Source organism: Fonsecaea multimorphosa (assembly GCF_000836435.1).
Source record: "Fonsecaea multimorphosa CBS 102226 unplaced genomic scaffold supercont1.4, whole genome shotgun sequence".
Taxonomy (NCBI): Eukaryota; Fungi; Ascomycota; class Eurotiomycetes; order Chaetothyriales; family Herpotrichiellaceae; genus Fonsecaea; species Fonsecaea multimorphosa.
The window spans coordinates 229,321-250,561 of record NW_015971638.1 but is presented as its reverse complement, the minus strand read 5'-3'; the positions used below and the strand labels follow the sequence as shown (position 1 = coordinate 250,561).

The 21,241-nt window shown below is 53.0% G+C and overlaps 9 protein-coding genes across 9 annotated transcripts; 5 read left to right on the top strand and 4 right to left on the bottom strand.

The window, feature by feature from the left end:
* Nucleotides 1–929: 929 nt before the first annotated feature.
* On the top strand, nt 930–1,874 carry Z520_02727 (uncharacterized protein; the record flags this gene model as incomplete). The annotated part of the gene is made up of 3 exons (XM_016773240.1): nt 930–1,116; nt 1,171–1,412; nt 1,470–1,874. 3 exons carry the CDS (start codon nt 930–932, stop codon nt 1,872–1,874), a joined length of 834 nt encoding a protein of 277 aa, XP_016635297.1.
* Nucleotides 1,875–5,198: 3,324 nt separating this feature from the next.
* On the bottom strand, nt 5,199–6,770 carry Z520_02726 (uncharacterized protein; the record flags this gene model as incomplete). Its single annotated transcript, XM_016773239.1, has 3 exons — nt 5,199–5,450; nt 5,644–5,804; nt 6,032–6,770. 3 exons carry the CDS (start codon nt 6,768–6,770, stop codon nt 5,199–5,201), a joined length of 1,152 nt encoding a protein of 383 aa, XP_016635296.1.
* A 1,398-nt stretch (nt 6,771–8,168) lies between these two features.
* Z520_02725 (uncharacterized protein) lies at nt 8,169–8,637 on the bottom strand (the record flags this gene model as incomplete). The annotated part of the gene is made up of 3 exons (XM_016773238.1): nt 8,169–8,337; nt 8,391–8,557; nt 8,608–8,637. The coding sequence occupies 3 exons, from the start codon at nt 8,635–8,637 to the stop codon at nt 8,169–8,171; spliced, it is 366 nt and encodes a 121-aa protein (XP_016635295.1).
* A 620-nt stretch (nt 8,638–9,257) lies between these two features.
* On the top strand, nt 9,258–10,470 carry Z520_02724 (uncharacterized protein; the record flags this gene model as incomplete). The annotated part of the gene is made up of 3 exons (XM_016773237.1): nt 9,258–9,350; nt 9,410–9,596; nt 9,671–10,470. 3 exons carry the CDS (start codon nt 9,258–9,260, stop codon nt 10,468–10,470), a joined length of 1,080 nt encoding a protein of 359 aa, XP_016635294.1.
* A 1,129-nt stretch (nt 10,471–11,599) lies between these two features.
* Z520_02723 (uncharacterized protein) lies at nt 11,600–12,547 on the top strand (the record flags this gene model as incomplete). The annotated part of the gene is made up of 1 exon (XM_016773236.1): nt 11,600–12,547. One exon carries the CDS (start codon nt 11,600–11,602, stop codon nt 12,545–12,547), a length of 948 nt encoding a protein of 315 aa, XP_016635293.1.
* Nucleotides 12,548–13,883: 1,336 nt separating this feature from the next.
* On the top strand, nt 13,884–14,981 carry Z520_02722 (uncharacterized protein; the record flags this gene model as incomplete). Its single annotated transcript, XM_016773235.1, has 1 exon — nt 13,884–14,981. The coding sequence occupies one exon, from the start codon at nt 13,884–13,886 to the stop codon at nt 14,979–14,981; it is 1,098 nt and encodes a 365-aa protein (XP_016635292.1).
* An 819-nt stretch (nt 14,982–15,800) lies between these two features.
* On the bottom strand, nt 15,801–16,892 carry Z520_02721 (uncharacterized protein; the record flags this gene model as incomplete). Its single annotated transcript, XM_016773234.1, has 1 exon — nt 15,801–16,892. One exon carries the CDS (start codon nt 16,890–16,892, stop codon nt 15,801–15,803), a length of 1,092 nt encoding a protein of 363 aa, XP_016635291.1.
* Nucleotides 16,893–17,441: 549 nt separating this feature from the next.
* Z520_02720 (uncharacterized protein) lies at nt 17,442–18,902 on the top strand (the record flags this gene model as incomplete). The annotated part of the gene is made up of 1 exon (XM_016773233.1): nt 17,442–18,902. The coding sequence occupies one exon, from the start codon at nt 17,442–17,444 to the stop codon at nt 18,900–18,902; it is 1,461 nt and encodes a 486-aa protein (XP_016635290.1).
* A 543-nt stretch (nt 18,903–19,445) lies between these two features.
* On the bottom strand, nt 19,446–21,035 carry Z520_02719 (uncharacterized protein; the record flags this gene model as incomplete). The annotated part of the gene is made up of 1 exon (XM_016773232.1): nt 19,446–21,035. One exon carries the CDS (start codon nt 21,033–21,035, stop codon nt 19,446–19,448), a length of 1,590 nt encoding a protein of 529 aa, XP_016635289.1.
* Between the last annotated feature and the right edge of the window lie 206 nt (nt 21,036–21,241).

The window sequence follows — 21,241 nt, the reverse complement described above, 5'->3', positions numbered from 1 at the left end:
TGAGCCTCGCTGAGAGCCGCACGGTTTCGGCGAAAAGAAATCGCGCACCGAGTCACCGACTCAGGCTTGGCCCGACAAAGCCACCTCCCGAGCTTCCTTTGTCTTCCTCGCTTTCAGCTTCTTCGCTTACGCGAACAATCTCTTGACTCGCGCTGAAGTTCATCATTTTTGTCAACAATGGAGGATCCGTCTGATCGGCGACAGACTGCTCCTCAAAAATGCTACGCAAGGCTGTGGCATACCTGAAAAGCGCCCCGGCGTCAAGGGTCGCAAAAAAAGGAAACGGCCCTTCAAGCGCGTTTCAGGTTCTGCCAACCCGTCACCGTCGTTCAACCACAGCCACTCTTTCTGCGCCCCTCTCTCCAGCCTGAGGAAGACTTGGAATCTGCAGCAGATGCATGATTTTGGACCGAATTGGGCATCAGTCAAGTCGTTCTCTTGGGATATCGCCACAAGTGGGAGCGTCTTCTTTCTGAAACTGAGTTCGAGGACTTCTCAGACGGCATCCCCCATCTGACCAATGGACACGTCCTTCCCGTCAGTTATCCAGTCCATGTACTACAGCTTCATCTCGCGCTCGCGCTTATGAAGATGGCAACTCTGAGACTCTGTCTCTCCTCAAGATCAATGGGCCGAAGGTAAAAAGTGACCGTTGAAGAATCATTGATTTCTGCCGCTCCCTCCTCCATTGTTGGTGACCACTCCTCCATTTTCTATGTACATTCACTTCTATTGATGCCCTGGCTGCTCAATAGCCTGCTGCCATCCTATTGTGCTATTCATTCAAGCGTTTGAGCCAGTTAATTGAGCCTACAAATATCTTCTACCCAACTCTTTCATCATATCAAGTCCTAGGAATAATCATCATCATCTCGTCCCAAATCTACACCAAGGAATCCCGTCGCCCTAATCAATATCCATTCTGCAACATGCGCTTCTTCGGCAAGACCCTGGCCGGCGCCGGCTACGTCGTGCTCAACATCATCCGAGTGATGAACATAATTGCCCTCTTGGCCGTCATAGCGGCAAGTTCGGTCATGCTGGTCAAGACCTTCATCGTGTCAAAGCTTTTCTTTTTCGACGCCTGCGAACATGTTCTCCGAGTCGTCATGAGTAGTGAGTGCCAACATTGAGATGTGGTGATTGGGATGTGGTGCTAAGAGTTTCCAGGCTTCCTCATCCTCACCGAACTCTCTCTTTTCAAGTCCTGGATCTCCAAGAATTGGCCTCTTTTTAGCACCCGATCGAGTTTTGTCATGCTCGGGCTTGCCATGATCTGGCTGGGGAACAGTCTTCTGGGGAATCTCAACAAGCACGCAACCAGCCAGGAAAGTCTAGGTCTGCCATTCTGGCGGCTTGTGATTGCCGCAGGAATCATTGTGTTTGTGATGGGCTTTATCAACCTCTTTGCAGTAGGTGGACCGGCGCCAAACGAGTCACAGAGGCATGCCATGCTAACAACGTCGCAGAGCTATATCTTCAGAGATACCAAAGCACACCTCACGGCTCGACAAGTCCGGTCCCATGGGGCGGTCGCGTCACACAAAGCAGACGTGGAAGCCTCTACTCCGAAACCGCCGAGTCGGAAAAGTCATTATCGGTCGTTCTTCCTTGGCAAACGAGATTCGTTGCCCTCATATTACTCCCACAAGAACAAGGAGCGTGCCAACATGGCTGAGACGCCCAAGATGCACCTGGCCATTTCCAGTCCTTTTCCACAGGACCAGCCCCTGACCCGCACCGCGCAAAGTCCCGGTGGAGCCAGCTCCAAGTACAGCCAAAGTCCCAAGAGCGAGCGATATGCGATGAGCCCCGAACTCAGCAGGCCGGATTTGGCGCATCATCCTGCCATGACACAAGGCCATTCTATCTGAGAAGCCTGGCACAAGAAGAGGAAGGTGAGAGAAGAGATCAGAGCATATTGAAGATGTATGAATGGAATACGATGATCACATGGTCCGATCTATCTCCATCGCATTTAAAACGCTTGACTCGGGCTGCTAGCGTTGAACAGGACGGCCATTTACTGAGAGGGACCGACATTGATAGCCTTGCCTGTCCTGTTTTGTCTTTTCTTGATTTTTACAGCAGATACCCAAACCCAGATGGCAAGAAATAATCAGACAATTATGAGTGACGAGACAACAATCAATCCACTATTGGACATACAATTCTTGACATACCTCTTTCTCTCCCAGCACCGCCAGCCCCGCAGTTGTCTGTGTACACAAGCCTCATTTCTTAGAGGCAGAGGGACTCATGGTGGTGGTTCAAGGAGTTTAGTCAGACGGAGAGCAAAGCCGTGAAACCGTCGGGTACCTGCCAGTCGGGGAACCTTGTATTCCTCTCTCTCTCTCTCTTTTCCCCCTGCGGACGGGCTTGTACCGATCCCCTCTTTCTTCAAGTCCCTCTCTTCGCAATTTGCCACAGCCGTCTCTGGCCTTAATTCCCATCTGCCCCCATTTTGTCCCCTCCCTCTCCCACAGATCTACTGGTCTTGGTCAACCAGTCTGCCCTATCCCATGCCGTCTTGGAAGCTCCTCCCTAGCTCGCATGCATGCATGTTGAACCCTTGAAAGGCTCTCGACACCCTACCCTATTCGCCTCCCATGGCGCCTTTTTTGCTCCTGAGCTACACAGGTCCTCCCTGGGCGCCGCTGGCGCCCCCCCTCTACGCCGAGTTGCATGCACAAGGTCATGTACCTCTCCAGATGAGGACATTTGGCTACCCAGCAAGGTAATCTGAGCTCGATTTCATGTCCCAGCAGTGCGAAAATCGCCACTCAGGTGGGGTATTGGGCTCTACCAAGCTTCTTCTGCTTCGAGCCATGTACGACTGGCGTCCCTCCTCACTCCGCTCTCGAATGCACGGCTGTGTACACTCTACAAGTCACAAGGGCTCCCGATCTCCGAGCGCTGCTGTTGTGGCGAATGAGGTGTCACGGTCTCCCCTTTCATTGCAAGCAAGAGAGTATTGGGAGAGGGTGAGTTGAAGATAGCATACATGATATGGATTTATTTCGTCGACTCTGACTATTGAGGTACTAGCCAAGATCTACGCATGCAGTCAATCTGTGAGAGCAACTCGATCTTCCCACGAACGGTACAGATGAGGCACGAGTGTCTGTGTATTCTATGGAGCCAGTCCTGACGCCTGCCTAGAGTGAAAGCTGAGAGACAGGCAAAGAAAACAGCGAGCGGGAGACAGACCAAAGGCCCAGGAGACACCAATACCTAATCAGACGGAGATGGTCGAGGTCCAGCTCCAGGCCCAGCTCCGTATTCATATCCACCTCTCGCGCTCTGTGCCCCAATCATGCCCATGCCCATGTCCTCGTCAAGATCCACAAAGGTACGTACCACCTGCAAGAGGAGACAGCGAGCAGCTCCAGCCTGGACCAGTCACCCCAGTCCATCCCGTATTTTTCTGATTCAGCTCCTGCACGGCCTACCTCGTCGACCCATTCATTATTCCCACACTTCCCGTTAGCACTTCTTGATCTTCTTGGGTTGGGTGTCGGTGTTGGAGCGACAAAGTCATAATACCCCTCCATCTCTCGCTGTTCCCTTTCTCTCAGCCACCACCACAATTAGCAGACTACTCCGGCTCGATCCTCTTTTGCCTCCCTCCCCCTCGTCCCGCCCATCAGGGCCGCATCAGCTTGCCTCTTTGCGGGTTATTTGGCCCTTGTGTCTGACCCTTTGCCATGTGAGAGGGTGTACAAGCCACGACACGGCTGTCCTTGCGTTCGCCTGAATTGTACCGAGGACTTTACTATGGGGTGCTCACCCACGTACAACTAAGTACCCAGTATTTTGCCACCGTATCCCTTCTTGCTCCATACCGGGGCCTGTAGAAGGTTTGGATCCAAGTATATACTCCGTACTACAGGTAGGTGTCTCGCTCACTTACCCACTTACTCGTACTCGCTTTAGAATCTGATTGCCATGACCTCCACCACGACTGCCCCATCAACCTAGGTAGGTACCTATGTATGTACTCGGTACATATATTACATCGCTGGAATCTACCACCCGGTCCAAATGATCCCCTTATCGGTCGGGTTGTGTGTCACTACAAGTACTAGGTACCTATGAGACCAAAGAGTATACAAACCACCAGGACTTTGACAATCAACGCCAAACCCTGCGCCCCCTCTCCTTCTAGCCAAACACTCATCCACCCATCCATCCATCCATACATTCCCGGAAACGAATTCCCTCCTACCCAGAAGCCCGACCAGGGAAAAGGGAACTGCTCCGCACCTATTGGTTCTGAGCGCCCCCTCGTCCTTTATTTTTGGGAAGCAGTTTGACCGTTGGCCACACACCCGTTTGCAGAACCCCCCACCATGCCCCAAACTACTTGCGAGCAGCAGCAGAGTGCAGCAGCAGTAGGTGGCGAGAAGTCTGGGAGGAAGTGAGGGGGCAGGCAAAGGCAGTCCAAGCGATCCGGCCCCAACGGTCGCCCATCTTCGTTTCCCTTTTTTGCCGCGTTTAGAGTCATCTGCGGGGAGAAAAGAGCCGCATTCAAATTATTACGTGGTTACTATGTAGCTATCGCTATCGCTATCGCTGCGCGCTCCCACAGCTCTCGCAGCTCCAGGCCTCAACTCTGCTCTTCCTCACTGTTCCCGGTATGCTTGTACGACATTGTGGAAAATGTCAAACTCTCGCTCGTGGACCATGGTCATGTGCATGTCCTACGGGAGATGATTGCTGGTGTGCTGGTGCTGGCGCTGGCGCTGCTGGTACTCCTCTTGGTGGGTTGTATTTCCTGCATTTCCACAAAAAAGAAGCCTGGTATAGAATGGGATCGTAAATCTCGTGGGGAGAGGTGCATAAAATCGCCCTGGTTGGCTCCCTAATTGAACCCGAGCACTCCCAAATTCCACCGACAAACCTGGAACATACAATTGCAATTCATTTATCTCATTACTTTCGTCCGCCGTTAGCCATATGGCGTAAATCCAGGCGCCCAATCCAACCCTGAGTTCATCTTCTCGTCATCATCATAGCAAGCATTCCCAGCGGCCGCAGTCACAAGCATCCAAACCACCACAATCGGTAAATCGCAAACCGCAGACCGCACACGTCCCCCGATGACCCCATCTATCTCACACTCGCTCCGTCCTTCTCTTGCTGCTGTCCTGCTGCCCTGCTGCCCTGCTGCCCTGCCCCTCACCCCCTTGGACCTCTCAAGTAAACATCCAGCTCGTCCTCTTGCCCGCTGGACTGCGGCTCTTGCTCTTTTCCCTTACCACGTACATTCGGTCACCTTTCTTCACATATCCGTGGTCGTTGGGCGTGAGCGTCGTGATCGTCTTGGTCTCCTTGATAAACGGGCCCGTAATGAGCTTCCTCTCCTTGATCTTGCGCGTGTGCTCAAACAGCTCGTCCTGCAACGAGTGATCAATGTATTTTTTGATGATGATGAACTCTTCGTCGCGCTGCGTAATGTCAACACCATGCCCGAAGGCAGGGGGAAGAAGTTAGCCAACCACACACGCATCAAACCGGGGGGTTACAGGTCATGCTTTGTATTTGCTCTTCTGACGGCAGAGCACAAAGGCGGATAACAGCAGCGAGGGACAAAAGGCAAAGCTTGTGTAACCAGCGAAAAAGAAAAGGAGTGGTACATACCGGATCCCATTCCCAAGGCAACCCATAATGGTCGAGCGTGTCCGGAAGGAGGTACTTGCGGTTGACTTTAATGTAGGTCGGACGGTGCAGGTCGATAGCCAGTGTTGCACGCTCGGCTTTCTTCTTGTGGAGCACTTCGTCAATGTACTCTGGACTGTAGCCTGTAGATTTTCCCCAAAAAAGAGTGACACAGAGTTAGCCTCTTGCTCAGTCCAAGATTCAACACCCCATTATCACCACATCAACCCAGAATCAATCCCTCTCCGAAGGGGATGGACGTTCGTCCTGGAACCACCACTCGCAAGTTCTCATTTAGAGATCTATGCGACGAGGCCACTCAGAGACGACTAATAGTAATCGTAATAGTAACGATAGGGTCTGCGCATACCAGCATTCATGAACTTCTCCTTGACCTTGCGCTCAAACTCATCCTCCTCAGCCTTCTTCTTCTCCTTCTCTTTCTGCTGACGTTCCTCCTCGTCCCGGAGAATCTTCTTCCTCAACTCCTCCCGCTCCTTCTGTTTCCGTTCCTCCTCGAGCTTGGCTTCATAGAGGATGGCCTCTCGCTCCTTCTTCTTTCGCTGGGCATCTTCCTCTTCCTCCAGCTTCCATCGTCTCCTCTCTTCTTCGCGGTCTTTCTTTATCCGGTCTAGGATCCGCTTCTCCTCTTCATCTCGGTGTGACATGCGGGCGAAGTCGAGCTCTTTTCGGAGTTTGTAGGGTAGATCGTCTTCCTCGATTGTTTGTTTCTTGGGTGGTTTATGGCTGGAGTGACGGCGGTGTCGTGATCTGGAACGGTCGCTAGAGTAGCTGGAACTGGAAGATCCGTCGCGATAACGGTGGTGACGGTAGTCGCGGTGACGGCTGCGGCTTCGACTGTGATCACGATCACGATCACCGCGCTCGGAGAGGGCACCTGCACCTATATTGACAATTGTAGGTGCCACACCTCCGCCTTGGCTGGAAGCACGAGGGCGGGTTTGTGGCACCTCGAGGAAATTGTTGACCTCAATAGGTGGATCGTAGACACGGCGGCCTCGTCCTCCATATTCGCTACCTGCAACACTGTGCACTGGCATCAACACATATTCCCGGTCAGAGCCTGACGAGCGTCGGGAGTAGGCCATGGTGCTTGGGATTGTGGCCGTGCCCCTCCAACTAGCGCACTTTCAACCCTGGCACAAAAGGGCACGGATCAGATCGTCGGAAGAGTGGCGGTGGGGTAAAAACGCCCGATGGCGATGGATCTCTGGGGAGGTAACGGTCAAAACGGTGCAGTTGAAAGGCTCACGTCCGAACGGCGAAACAAGCTTATAAGCTGGTGACAAGGATGTCGATCTTCGTCCCGGTGAGTTTGGAGGAAAAGTAAAGAAGAAAAATCGGTCACGGTCATTCAGCTCTGTAGTGGGGAGGCTACTTGCCTTTTATCCTTTTCGTGCTGCAAGCCAGCGCCGCCAATTTGAGCCTGGATCGCAACCCACAAAGCCCAAGCTTGGGGGCCGGATGGACTAAAAAGGTCGACTGTCATGTATGGTATGCTGGCCAGAGCTGAGTCAATCCAGAACCCGCTCGGCCCAATGATCGCTTGTCAAACGAAATTTCAGGCTTGTAAAACCATGGCACTTCTGTCTGAAACAAATCACGGGGTGGTACAGGAGGGCCTCTTGTATGCAATAGTCTGAGAATTGTTTGAGGGATTCTCCTGGCCATGTCTGGCGATCGGGAACAGGGGCCAATAGCTATATTAAATATATAGAATGCATCCAAAGTTCGTGCCAGTTTCAACCCCTCGGGCCCTAGCGAATTTGTCGGTAACGATCCGCTGTGGTTTGTGGGCCTACCCGTCTCGCCATATGGACGCCTGAATGTGCACCTGGTCAAGCATGCGTCATTCGATTTGTTTAGTTTTGATGTAAAAGATGACTTTTGCTCGCGCTGTGAGGCCCCAAGAGCACCCAACGGTCCGGTGACACTCCGTAAATTCGGATTTAACCCCCCCGCAACGATCAGCGTTACCTGCTACTACGGCTGAGGCAAGCTCAAGCGGTGTGGCGGGCGTGTTACCTGGTTATGGTGGGCATCTCTCGTCTGGCGGGCGATCTTTCTCCTCTGTAGGGTCAGCGAAGTGCTTGTAAGCTGGCAAGGCTGGTTCAGTGCTAGAGATCATGGAAAAGATGCATGCATTCATGACAACTTCCTGCCTTTGGAGACAAGATAACCAGATTTCGGCAATCAGCGCGAGAATTGCCATCTTCATCAAGGAGTGGTCTTAGGTCGTGTTTCTGGCGCCAGAATTCCTCCCGCGATGTCTCCATGCTTTCCGATCCTTACGGCACCTGAGCGGCATATTGATTTGAGTCCAAACTCTGGTCTCCTGAGGAAATGCAAATGCCACACAGGAAGACGCTGGTGGAGCCGCCCGATCTGAAATGGACTTTCCATAAAACAGATGACTTTGGCTTGTGGGCAACTTGGCCTTCGTTGGAAGCACACTGTTGGGGAGGTTTTAACTGGACTGAGGGCCATCACGACCGACCGCCCGTCTGCAAGATCTTTTCAATATGTTGTCGACTATTTTTGTATGTCGTCTCTTGGTAGTGCAATTTCTTCTCCAATTCCGTAATATCTTTGCTCAGAGCCGCCGCCTCAGATGCCAGGCGCTTATTGAGGGTGGTTGAAGGGACAGCGATGAACCTGTGAGACAGGGTTGTCAGACACCCGCAGGCCTTCGGGAAAGAATTGCGTACATTTTCCCGACACCTTCATAGACATTAGTGTCTTGAGACAGAGATTTCAGCTCATTGGACGTCAATTGATTGAGTCGGGCATCTCGCCGTTTGGCACTGAGTTCTGCCTGCGTTTGCGTGATTTTTTGCTGGGAAAGTACCGCTTGAGTCTCGACTTCTTGGAGCAACTGCAAGCTGTGAGCCGGGAACGACGACCCATCAGGGGATAGGAGCGGACCTTTTGCAATGCAGCGTTGGGGATGGCCATCTCGAGCGAACGTGTAGTCCTAGGTAAGTTGAAGGTGAAGTGCAATTTTGAGCCTCAGTTCAACTAACTTAGAGGATTACAGTATCCGCGCCCAAGATACACCGAGTACAGACGCCCGCGCTACAGGGGTACGAGGGGCAACTGCCGAGGGGCTGCTTGGTGTCTTTTAGGCTTCGGCCTTCCGAAGTTTAGGTGGCGGGGGTTTGATCCCTCGGGGGCTCAAGGCTCTTGAGCCGTTGAGAGCTTAGTCTTCCAGGCACTTCTTCACGTGTCAGGGCAGCAAATGATCTGCCTGAGGCTTCCCCCTTGGCCACCCCTAACCCTACCGCATTGGGTCAGGCAACGTCATTGCGGTGTCATTTGCCTGCCCGTGAGATAAACAAGTTTACCGCCGCTGCTCCACTGCGAACATTTTTGTGCGCTGTAAGCCCTCGCTTTGCTCAACTGTCGAAACCCACCTCTTCCATCCGCATCCGTAGCCACCGCATTAGTACCGAGTACTCTGGCAGCAGTCTGTCTCTCTCTTAAACCTTGGGAAAGACCTTTTGGTCGCCATGCTCTCGCCTTGATCCGAAACCTCGAGACACCCGAGAAGCTGTACAGCATCACCCGTTGCCAGAATGCCCGCATGGCTTCCTTCCATTCCATATCCCCCGCCAGGCCAGCCGGGGTACTGGCAGCCCGTCACAAGCACTCTACAGTGGTGTGAAGAAGTATGACGAAAGCCATCCTCAAGCAGGAGACACCGACTTATCGAGACTGACATGAGCAGGACTACTATGCGACCTACTACTCTGCCGAGATCATCAACACTCTGACCAATCTGATGTTCATTTACCTGGCATACAAGGGCGTTCGGAGCTGCAGAAAACATGGTCACGATACTGTATTTGAAGTGGCATATTTTGGGTACTTCCTTGTGGGATTCGGAAGCTTCATGTTCCACACCACCTTGAAATGTGAGTCCTTGCTATGTAACGGGCAAATATGTTCGCTTCTCGATCACTGGACCTGACACAGATTCCGTCTCCAGATCCGTGGCAACTGGTCGACGAACTCAACATGATCTACACGACCTGTCTCATGGCCTTCGCGTCTCTTTCTTACTCGCAAACTAAAAAGACACAAATCTACCTCGGCGTCTTCTTATCGTTATTCTGCGCCTTCATTACTGCGTACTACCACTATCTTCAAGATCCGGCTTTCCACCAGATTGTCTACGCCCTGTTGACCGTTTTCATCGTCGTCCGCAGCGTCTACAGTATGGAAACGAGTCTGCGGCCTTCCCTGAGGAAGTCGGAGGAAAAACACCGTCTGGAGCGAGAAAGGGCAGGCTTGCCGGTTGACATCTCGAGAGGACAACAAGAGTATGAGAACAAGAGAGACCTGGAAATACTGAGGACCATGTGGTGCCTCGTGGCGTTTGGGGTGAGCATCTTCCTTGGCGGCTTCTACATCTGGAATCTGGATAACCAGTACTGTTCCACCCTGATCCGTTGGCGGCGGAGCATCGGCATGCCATGGGGTTTCCTCCTCGAGGGACATGGCTGGTGGCATCTCATGACCGGGATTGGCGCTTATTGCTACATTGTGTGGGGCATACACCTGCGACACATTTTGAACGGAGATCAGGAGCATTTTCAGATGGTCTGGCCCAGCATTTTCACACTGCCAGAAATCGTGCGAGTGTCAGATCCGCCGAGGGCGAACAAGACGAGGAAGGCAAGTGGTGCTGCAATTGCTCTCAACGGGAGTGCAAACGGAACAGCCCACAGAACCGCCAATGGAAGTGCAAATGGGAGTGCAAATGGACATATAAAAAAGACAAAATGAGATGTACGAACACACTAGGAACGTGGCAATGGATAAACTTCTTTGGTTGACCTAGACACTGAGAGGCTTCCCGCCTCCCCTCCTCCCCTCCCTTTCCTTCCTCTCTTCCTCAATGTCGAGATGCTGATGGCGTGCCCAATCGATGGATCCTTGGACCGGGAATCTCGGATGCATCTTGACAAAGACACAAGACCTTGGGGCTCATACGAGGAACTCCGTGACTCCGTCCTGGTTCTTTGGCGCGCGCGCCATGCACAATGTACGTCACCAAACCTGGAGCTGAAGGCGGAAGCTGAAGCTCCAGGTCCCACAAGGCACCGGCGGTCCGAGGCATCTCCGGCACCGGACGAAACCGGCACAAGGCTGTTGGTTCAGACGTCCTTCGTCCCCGTCCTCTTTGTACTTGGAACACTTCTGTAAGGGAATACTTGTGTATGAACAGCAGGCGTGGCAGTCATTCCGTCGATAAGCTGGGATGAATCCTTAGAACTTCCTTTCCAGGGCAACTTATTTGGCCCGGTCTCAAGTCTGGGGGGCTATAAGCAAGGTTCCAATACCAACTGAAATCTCCCATGGGGCCGTTCGATTCGACCGGCAAAATACAATGCCCAACGCTCTCAATCCCGAAGACGAAATCCCCTTGATCCGCGGAAATGCCGTGAGGGCCGCAATCAGGTTCGATACACCAACTCGCCCATTTAAATAGCGAAAAGGCATGAGAGAATAGCTCTCGCTAGAAGAATACCTACCTAGCTTGCCCTAGGCAGGAAGTTGAGATTAAAGGAAGGAAAGCGGAAGATGGAAAGTTCACACCACGTGACTGGCTTGGCAAGTTTTCCACGTTTTCCGCTGCAGCCTCTCTGCCTGATGACATGGATAGTATGGAACCAGACACGCCGTGGAGGACGAGGTAGCTCTTCTGTACCAGCGGAGGGAGTTGCTATCAATGCTAAATGGGAAGTAATGTCGATAAGGGCTTGAAGGTGAAAGCAGATTCTATTCTAGCTTGTCGCTCCTCCCAGTTGCTCGCTCCTCATACAGCTTCCTCCTCTCTACCTCTGTACACCTCAGTACCACGGCTTGTACTCTCGAAAAATCCTGGGGTATTACAAGCTGGCCCATCATCACCATGGCCGCGCCTCCGCCAAATCCAAATACAGCCTCCAACTTTGTGTCCACGCGGCGGGCCCTCCTGGACACTGTCACCTCTTTCCTCACCGTTGCAACTCACCATGTCCTCTATCTACGCCGCCTTTACCCCCCAGTCTCATTTCTCTCCGCTAGGGCGTATAACTATCCCGTCCGTCAGAACCGTCATCCCGCAGTTTGTGCATGGGTCAATGATGCTGTCTCCGCAATCCGCGACCAACTCGACAAGAACACGGTAGAAAAGGTTTTGCTATGCATCTACGAATGCGATGGCAACCATGTTCTCGAACGTTGGACATTTGATCTTCGATCTTTCCCTTCCATTGTTAACGGGGACGTTGACATCCCGTTCGAGTCCACCCCATCCGATGACGGCGATCTACTGAATAACCAAGTCAACCTGGCTGATCTGGAAGCCAATTTTCGCGCCACCTTGTCCCGGATTAGTACTTCGGCAGCCCGACTCAGGCCTCTTCCCGAGGGCCCTGACGCTCCTGAATGCAGTTTCACGTTGGCTATTGAAGTCAAAGATAGGGCTGACCGTCCCGTGGGCCGGATTGAAAAGGAGGAGCGGAAGTGGATTGCTGCAGAACCACAGCCACGTCCACCGTCTTCGACCCCAGGACTTCAAAGAAATGATAAAGAGTCGCCCTCTCTGTCTGCCCGAACGCATCCAGTCCGTCGTGTTGAGGCAGGAGAGCTTCAAATGGAAGTCTGGGTGGAAGAAGCAGCGGCCAAATTTGAGTTCAACCTCCCACCACCATCGTCCGGGTCGTCATTACCTCCAGAGCAAAGAGCAGCAAATATGTCGTACGGTGCCGGGAAAGAGAAATTCGATCCGGAGAACATGTATACATACGATCTGGAGCCGCCTGACGTTAACCGCAAGCCGCAAGGCGGAGCCATGACAGACTATCAGCGCGGATAGAAGGCGAATTTGGGAAAGACAGGCACGTCGCCGTGTTGGTAGTAGCCATTTCTCAGGCCATATCCGACTGTGGCGGGCGCATCTTCCGTCGCACGGATGCAGGTTCATACCACAAGCAATTTGATGCTCAAGGATACAGCTACAGGGTTCCCCTAACATCTGCCACTTGATCGCTTCCTGAGCTCCTCACCGCTTCAACTGCGCTGGTTTTTGGGTCAGCACCAAACTTGCTCTTCGGCTCACCTTGGGTTTCCATCTAGAACCCTTTGAAGACCACACTCCTCGCGCTGGCACAGTCGCTATTGGAATGCCAAAAGAAATATGCGGACTCTCAATGTTCAGGAACACAATTTCGAGTCGAATCGGGCGGGGTTATCGCCTTCGCCGGCTTCCCCACTACCCCCATGAAATTTGAAGCTCAGCGTAAGTAGGAAGAAGGATGAGTATCGTGGAAAAAACCAGTGCGATCAGGCAGGGGGTGGCGAGAAAGAGATCACAGACTTATGTCACAGACTTAGACTCTGGCCTAACTCTGTAAGTTGACGGCGAGGAAGTTCATGGTCCAACTCACACATGCAGAATTCCTCAGGCCCGTCAATTTTCCTTTCACCCCACAATAGATGACTGCGCCGTACCTTGAGGCTGACGCGCTAGGAAAGCGTTCAATAAGGCGTCGTGTTCTCTACATCCGTTCTTCACAACCGTCTCCCGTTCGTTGTCAAACGGCGTTGCGGCATAAGATATCACCCTCGAGGCCGCGCGAACAGCGGAAGAGTGTCGACTGTCGTACGCATGACATGATTTCTCTTTACGCCAGAGTCGAAAAATGGCGCCATGAGCTTCTCTACATCGAAGATCGCACCTGGACGCCGACCTTGAATACCAAAATTAGTACTGGACAGTCCGTTATGGATGGCAAAAAGAGAAACAGTTGCGTTGCCTTGAGAGAACAAAATTCACTGTGCAAACCGCGTCAATTCCAGTATTAGGTCAAAAGAACCATTTCGTTCGCTTTGGACAACAGAGGCTTTGTTCAGATGATCCCTGATGTGATATAAAGGTTTCGACAAGGCACCTGGACAAAGGCACCTCCTTCATATCACTATAGATCACATTACCATATCTCCTGTTTCTTTGGACTGCCCTGTGACAAGGAAGGCCCTTTGTTTGCCTTTGCAGGCTTTATATGTCTGCGGCTCTTCCGATGTTTCCGTTCTTTCTACACGTTCAAAGACAAACATTGTCGAGATCAGTTTCGGCCACTTTCAACTCACATATACAACCTATCGCAGCCGCAGAATCTGCCGAAAATCCTTATACTAAAGTTTCGAACGCAATGTGGCCTCTTGCACCTGGACTTGTGGGACTCTTCGTTGGAGGGTCTCAGGCTTTGCAATATCAAATTTCTAAAAACTACTCTGGTCCAGACTTCTTCGATCAGTTCGACTTCTTCTCAGATCCAGATCCGACCCATGGCTTCGTGAAATACCAGGATATGGCGGGAGCTAATAGTACTGGGCTGGCGGGTTTCGCATCAAACGACGTCTTCCAGAACTTGATCTATCTCGGGGTCGACTCATCCAACCCTGCTCCGGACGGGAGGCAGTCCACGCGCATTCAGTCCAAAGATTTGTTCAACCAATCCTTGCATATCGCCGACATCAGGCATATGCCCGGAGGTATCTGTGGATCATGGCCAGCATACTGGCTGGTTGGGCCACAGTGGCCAGATGATGGGGAGATCGACATTATGGAAGGCATTTCGCTTCAACCCATCAACAAGATGGTCCTTCACACGAAAGCCAACCTGACCGTCACCAACTTCTCGGATCCCAGCGTTGCGAATGCCACTCAAATGCAGATGCTAGGTACATTCACGAGCCTTGATTGCAGTGCTGAAATCTCTGGAGATCCCGGATGTGCGGCGTCAGGCTCGAACAATTCCTTCGGAACGGCATTCAACGATAATGGTGGAGGCGTCCTGGCAACCGAGTATGGGTCGCAGTGGATATCGATCTGGAACTTTGGGCGTGATGAGATACCTTCCGACGCTTTCAGTGGAAGTCCAGACCCTGAGACCTGGAGGACTCCCGACGCTCATTTCATGCCGGCAGACGGCAGCCTGATGTCCGAATACTTTTCCAACCTGATGATTGTCATCAACACTGCTCTGTGCGGAGACTGGGCCGATGGCGACTGGGCGAATTCTGAATGTGCCGCGTTGGCCTCAACGTGCCAGGACTACGTCGCAAACAATCCGCAAGCTTTCAAAGAGGCTTACTGGCTCATTGGAGGCATTCAGGTCTATGAGCCTGTATCTGGTGGATCAAACATCACGGAAGGCTTGTATGCGAGCGCAGGATCTCGTCGTCATGTGCCTCGTGCATCCTGGGGTGCGCCGCCCAGTCCGTCAAACCGAGGCTTCGAAACCTGAGGGAGTACTAAGCTCTTGATGAGATGTCGAACCAAAATTGAACCAGGTGAACGACCCACTTGCAAGGATTGGGGAGAGACATACTGCCTGTATCTATACCTGAGCCCTCATGGCCAGGAAGCGAAGGGGGGAAGTCACAAACGACTGAGGTATCATGGGAGGAAGTCAACCCAAGTTGGCATGAATATTATGAACGTGGCACTCGAATTCCACGCATATATCATTGCGTAGAGGCAGCATGACAAAGTATAATGTCAATATGACGATAGTCGTTCACGAAGTGTTTCCCAACCCATGAGGTTGAGCCCCGTACTCGGTACCTACTTCCGTCGAGGCTTTATGTGCGCCAAGATAGAAAGGTGATCTATGTATAGCCAACAAACAACGACAAAGAAATTTTGTGATCGTGGAAGAGCAATAAAGTATCCCATCGAAATGCCGCGAGATCTAAAGTCATGGACTAATTACAGAGTATAAAACCCCCTTTTGATATTATAGTCAGTGAATCTTAAGTCGCTAAGATGCTCGTTTGTGGTTGTTCAATTGCTTGGCCCTACCAATAGAGATGCAGACCAGAGAGTCTCACTATATGAGCCCTTTGTTGCTCATATCAATTACTTCTTTCAGCAGTTTTAGTTAGAAAAGGGGTTCGTCGTCTGCCAACCAATGACTGTCGTATGACATGATTCGTCGTAGTGTGTCTGTGCTCACCTACGCTCTATGCTGGACTTGCATATCTTATCGCCCTTTCATGTCCTGTGGCTGGCAGGAGACGTCAACCTGAGAACGGGTTGGAATTTTTTTACTAGCATGGTGCTGTCATGAATGCCTCTTCACGATGATGTCCACAAATTCACCATACGTCGTCCCTTTCTCCTTGTCGATAACCTCATCCAGGTCCGGCTGCATGAAGAGCGCCAGCGTGTTCCTTGCCACTGCTTTGCTCGACCCGCTAGCGCTGGGCCCGCGGACGAAATGCGGCACGGCTTTAAACCTGCCGTCCGTGATCATTTGCAACGCCTCGCCGGTCTGGAAAGCAATGCAATCGGCGGGGATGTCGACTTTCACGACCTTGTCCCCGCGAGAGCGGATGTAGAGTCCCGCCTTGGGGTCCGGGGATGCGCGCAGTATGGGTAGAGACGACGGGAAGCCGTCAGCCGTCGCCGTCAGTGGTGGCAAGGCGCTGGACTCGTCCATGTACAAGGCTGAGGTGAGAGCGGTCAAACAGCCGTCGTCAAGGTGGGTGGCGCACCAGGAGTCCTCTTCGGAGTCTGATGCGCTGGAAGAATGCCCCGACGGGGACGAAGGCGGGCTTTGCGCGTCCGTGGGCGGCGGGAAATAGTGCAGCAACCGAGCTTTGGGCGTGTGGCTGGTCTTGACGACATGTTCGAGATACCCCGGCTGGTAATGTGGGATGTGCTTGCTGGCGTATAGGTCGATGGCTCGCGCAACGAGCACCCCGGTGTCGATCAGCAGGGTGCACAGTTCTTCGAAGGTGGCTCGAAAGCCAGGCATGGCAGATTCAGACGGCCACAGGTTTGTCCCCGCTCCCCTGGTGGCCGGTTTGCCGGGTTCGGGCACGACGGGGTTTTCCAGGAAGAAAGACTGACAGTCCACATAGTAGGATCCCTTCATCGTGTCGTACCGTCCGTCCTTGAGGGCTTCTTTGCCATGGCTCCATCCGATTTCGTAATGGGATGCCGCGTCGGTCAGTGCTTCCAGGTCCTGCTCCGGAAGTTGCGCCAGGTATGACGCATACGACAGCAGCTTCTCGCGCAGGACGGTATATCTTGTTGGCAGATCCTTGACAACGAGAATGCCCAGAGAGGATTCGCCGAATGCCTCCTCGAGTGTGCCAAAGGGTACAGTCCCTTCTGCGAGCTCTTTGAGACTCACTGTCGTCGCCTTCATTGTCTCCGCGCTCGAGTGATAGCGGCTACGATGATGGAGTGGATTCTCTGTACAGAGTCTTGCAGCACTGATCTCAGATATGAATGATATGCAGCTTTAGGTCAAGCTCTCACGGGTGATAATACATTTTCTCTGACACCCTCTTCCGGCGCGGTCTAGAACCGGTCATCAGCAATAGCAGGACAAGATACAAGATGTCATATGTTTCAAGAGGCTGTACTCCGTTGCGTCGGAGATGAGCGGTGCCCTGCTCCATTACATATCCGGCGAAAGGTCATAGTGCATGCACTCTGAACAAGTCCTAAATGACCTTCCTGTACGAGAACACTCGCTTAGTGCTGACGTGTCGCTCTATCTAGAAGTTAAGTACTCCGTATCCTCTGGCGAGCAGTTCTTGACCAGAGGAGGCTGGCGTAGCCTGATCAACTAAAGCTTCAAGCATAGTTGGACAGCGAGGTACTCGGTATTTCTTCCGCCCTTCCCATCTATAACAGGACCATTTGTGATAGTGGTGAGACTATTGGCAAGATGCGGTGTCTCTCCCTCTCTATGTTCCGTGGCCGCGCAAGGACCGACAACACGACCGACTCGGCTTCCCCTCCGCCGTACACAGCATCCGATGCAAAAGCTGTGGAGGTATCAGAGCCGAAGAAGAAGAGCGGACACAAAGTCTTCTACGGACGCATCATCCACAGCAAATCCCTCAAGGAAGTCGAGATTTTCCCGAAGGCAAGTCTGGGCATCGACGACAAGGGCACGATTCAATTCCTGGACACGAGTGTCGCCTCCGCCGCCGACGCATGTGCGAAACACCATGGCTTCGCCAATGCCGAGACCATCACTCTAAAGCCGTTGCAGTTCCTATTTCCAGGCCTCATCGACACGCACATGCACGCGCCGCAGTACCCGAACATGGCTCTGGGCATGGAGGGTGACTTGAAGGAGTGGTGCGAGAACTGGACGGACCCGATGGAAGCATCGTACGCGGACACGTCGAAAGCGCACCGCGTGTACCGCGAGATGGTGGCGAAGGAGCTCGAGAACGGCAGCACGACGGTCGCGTACAACTCCAGCATCCACCCGGACGCGACCAACGTGCTGGCCGACACGTGTCTGGAATTCGGCCAGCGGGCGGTCATCGGCAAGCTGTGCATCCTCGTGGGCAGCACCCACGGCAACTGGGAGAAGAGCGCCGAGCAGAGCGTCGCCGACGAGGCCAAAGTCGTCAAGCATATCCGCAAAATCGACCCGACGGGTGAGCTCGTGATGTCGTGCATCCAGCCCCGTGCAGGATCGTACGTGCCACCGGCGCTGATGGGAGGACTGGGCGATCTGTACCGCGAGAGCGACCCGATACGCGTGCAGGCACACATGTGCGAGACGCCGCTGGAGGTGGAAAACATGCACGCCCTGCACGAGGGATTCGAAAGCTACGCCGACATGTACGACCACTACGGACTCTTCGGACCCCGGACGATCCTGGCGCACTGCATCCACCTGACGGAGCGGGACATGACCGTCATGGCTGCGAAAAGGGTCGGCGTCGCCCACAACGCCAACAGCAACACCTGCCTCACCGACGGGTGGTGCCGGGTGCGCACCCTGCTCGACCGCGGAATCAAGGTCGGCCTGGGCACCGACTGCTCGGCGGGCTACTCGATTTCGATCCTCAACGCCATGCGCCAGGCCAGCAACGTCTCGCGCCACCTGACCATCCACACGGGCGACCCCAGCTGGAAGCTCGAGTTTTCCGAGCTGGTATACCTGGCTACCATGGGCGGCGCCGAGGTGTGTGCCCTCGACCACAAAGTCGGCAACTTTGCACCGGGCAAGGCCTTCGATGCGCTCCTCGTCGATGTCGGGTTGGAGGACGACAACATCAACTCCAACGGCTTCGAGCACGACGATATGGCCTTGTTGAAGAAGTGGGTCTTTATGGGTGACGACAGATCGATCCGCAAGGTGTGGGTGGGTGGAAGATTGGTCGCGGGCAAGGATCTGAAAGCGTGAGGACACGGCGGGGGTTTTCAAACTGCTTGGATCCTTATGGCGAAAGAGATAGAGAGAGATACATATAGAGAAGGAGAACATAAGAGAGGCGGGCTGATTACGTGCAAATGAGTGTATAGATTCAGTATGCACTACTAAGTGGTAGGTACCTAGGTAGATAGGTAGCTACTGTTCTCTGCTAGCAGCGTTTGTCCCTCATCGCGAAGCGACGATGCAAACGCGAAACGCAAACGACAGTCTGTAAATATCAATTAAAGGAAAAGTGCTGTACCCCAGACCATCACCGGTCAAGTGCCCGTACCATATCGCTCAATCATAATAGTACAAGGTGAGGGTATCATAATAAAACCAAATCCTGCTGTATTCATATCGTCGTCAGTTCATTCCGAACAAGGGCCCCCTTGATGTCGGTATGCAAAGGAGGTGAACGATCCACCCGCCAGATCCCATAAACAAAAAGAAAATACGCCAGTCCATTCCGGACAAGTGCTTGTACACGAGAGTAATTGTACAAGTGAGCGCTGACCTTAGTCACACCTTTTTTCAATTCTCGAGCCCCTTGGACTTCGGAGTAGGCTTGACGTGGTGGACATCGTCGTCGAGCCTTGGGAGTCGTCCTTCCAAAATGCCACCTCGCTGAGGACCTGTGAAATTCGTGCGTCCCGTCGTCACCCACGTAATGGCAGCAATCAGACCGCAGACGCCGACGGCAGCCGAAGTGTAGTTCATGTTGTCGCCGTTGACGGGGCTGACGGAGGGGAAGTTGAACACGATAGCCGCGAACACCAAGTAGGCGATGCCGATGATGTTGAACCACATGCCGAACCGACCCAGAGAGTAGGCGCTGTCGATTCCCTCTCTGCCTTGCAGACGGCCCCAAATGCGGACCAGGAGTGGCATGATATAAGACAAATAGAAGCCTTCCGTGGAAATGCCCAGCACGGTATTGAAGCCCGTCACCGACCCGAAGTAGATGGCCATCAAAGCCATGTTGACGACAAGGACGGTCAAAATGCTGTAGATAGGAACATGCAGCGTAGGATGAACCTTGCTGATGATGCCAGAAAAGGGCAGTCCATGGTCGCGTGCAAAAGAGAAGACAACCCTCGAGCTCTGAGCCATGAGAAAGCACAAACTGACCAAAGCGATGATGGTGATGAGGGTGGTCAGGCCAATTGCGCCGCCCACGCTGCCAGTAGCTTCGTAGAATATGGCTATCAGAGGCACACCTGTCGAGGTCGTCTCGATAGCATCCAGGTTGCGGATGCAGAAGAAGGACGCAATTAGGAAGGCGAACCCAGTGAATGCACCAATCCAGACCGACCAGATGATTGCCTTTGGAGCATCATGCCTGGCATTGCGCATCTCCTCCGTCATGTGTGCCGTTGCATCGTAACCTGTCATTCCAAACGCTGCCTGTAGGATTCCCAACAAGCTTGCGTACGAGTTGCCAAATCCGGTGTTGTTGTTGAAGTCACTGAAGACGAAGGAAGCGCTCGCCTTATGCTTGTCTTTGGCCAAAATGACAATGATAACGACCACAAAGGAGAGCAGATTAAAGGTGATCATGACTTTGCCCATCTTGTTCAATAGATGGCGACCCCAGACATTGACTGCGGCGGCGAGGATCAGGACAAGATAGCAAACCAGGCATGTGTGCCACCTCTCAATGACAAAGTCTGGATGGGCAAGCTGGGCCATCCCGAGCACGAAGCTGGCGCCGATGAAGCCATTCGCAGCCCCTGCAGACAAGAAGCCAATGACAATGAACCAGCCACACAGGTAAGAGGTAAGCCGTGCCCATTTTGGCGGCGTCAAGATGGCAACCCACGAGTACTGACCTCCAGCCACGGGGAAGGCGCTGCAGATTTCGGCGAACGAGTAGGCCACAAAGAGGGAGAAGAAAGAAACCCCGATCCAGCTGTAGATGATGACCGGCGGGCCTCCTGCTTCAATGGCAGCCACTAAAGAACCTCCCAGGGCGGTCCAGCATGTCAAGACGGAAAAGGCGAAGCCGACCATGCCGAAGAGCGAGAAATCTCTCTTGAGCTCCTGCTTGTAGCCGAAGCTCTCCAGATTGAGGACATCATCGGCCACCGCTGCTGGGTTGCTGTTCGGTTCGTTGGTCGCCATACTGTTTTTGTTTTTGTGATTATGCTGAAGAGGTTTGCTACGAGACGTTTCGAGTGCTCGAGGTCTTCATGAGACATATCAATGCAGGCGACGAGGAGGTCTCGCCACGCGTTCTCCATCCTTATCTCCAAGACATTGATAGACGTCGGGCCTAGACTGCAAACTGTCAGACTTGACCAGCTTAAGAAGGTCTCACCCCGCGATAA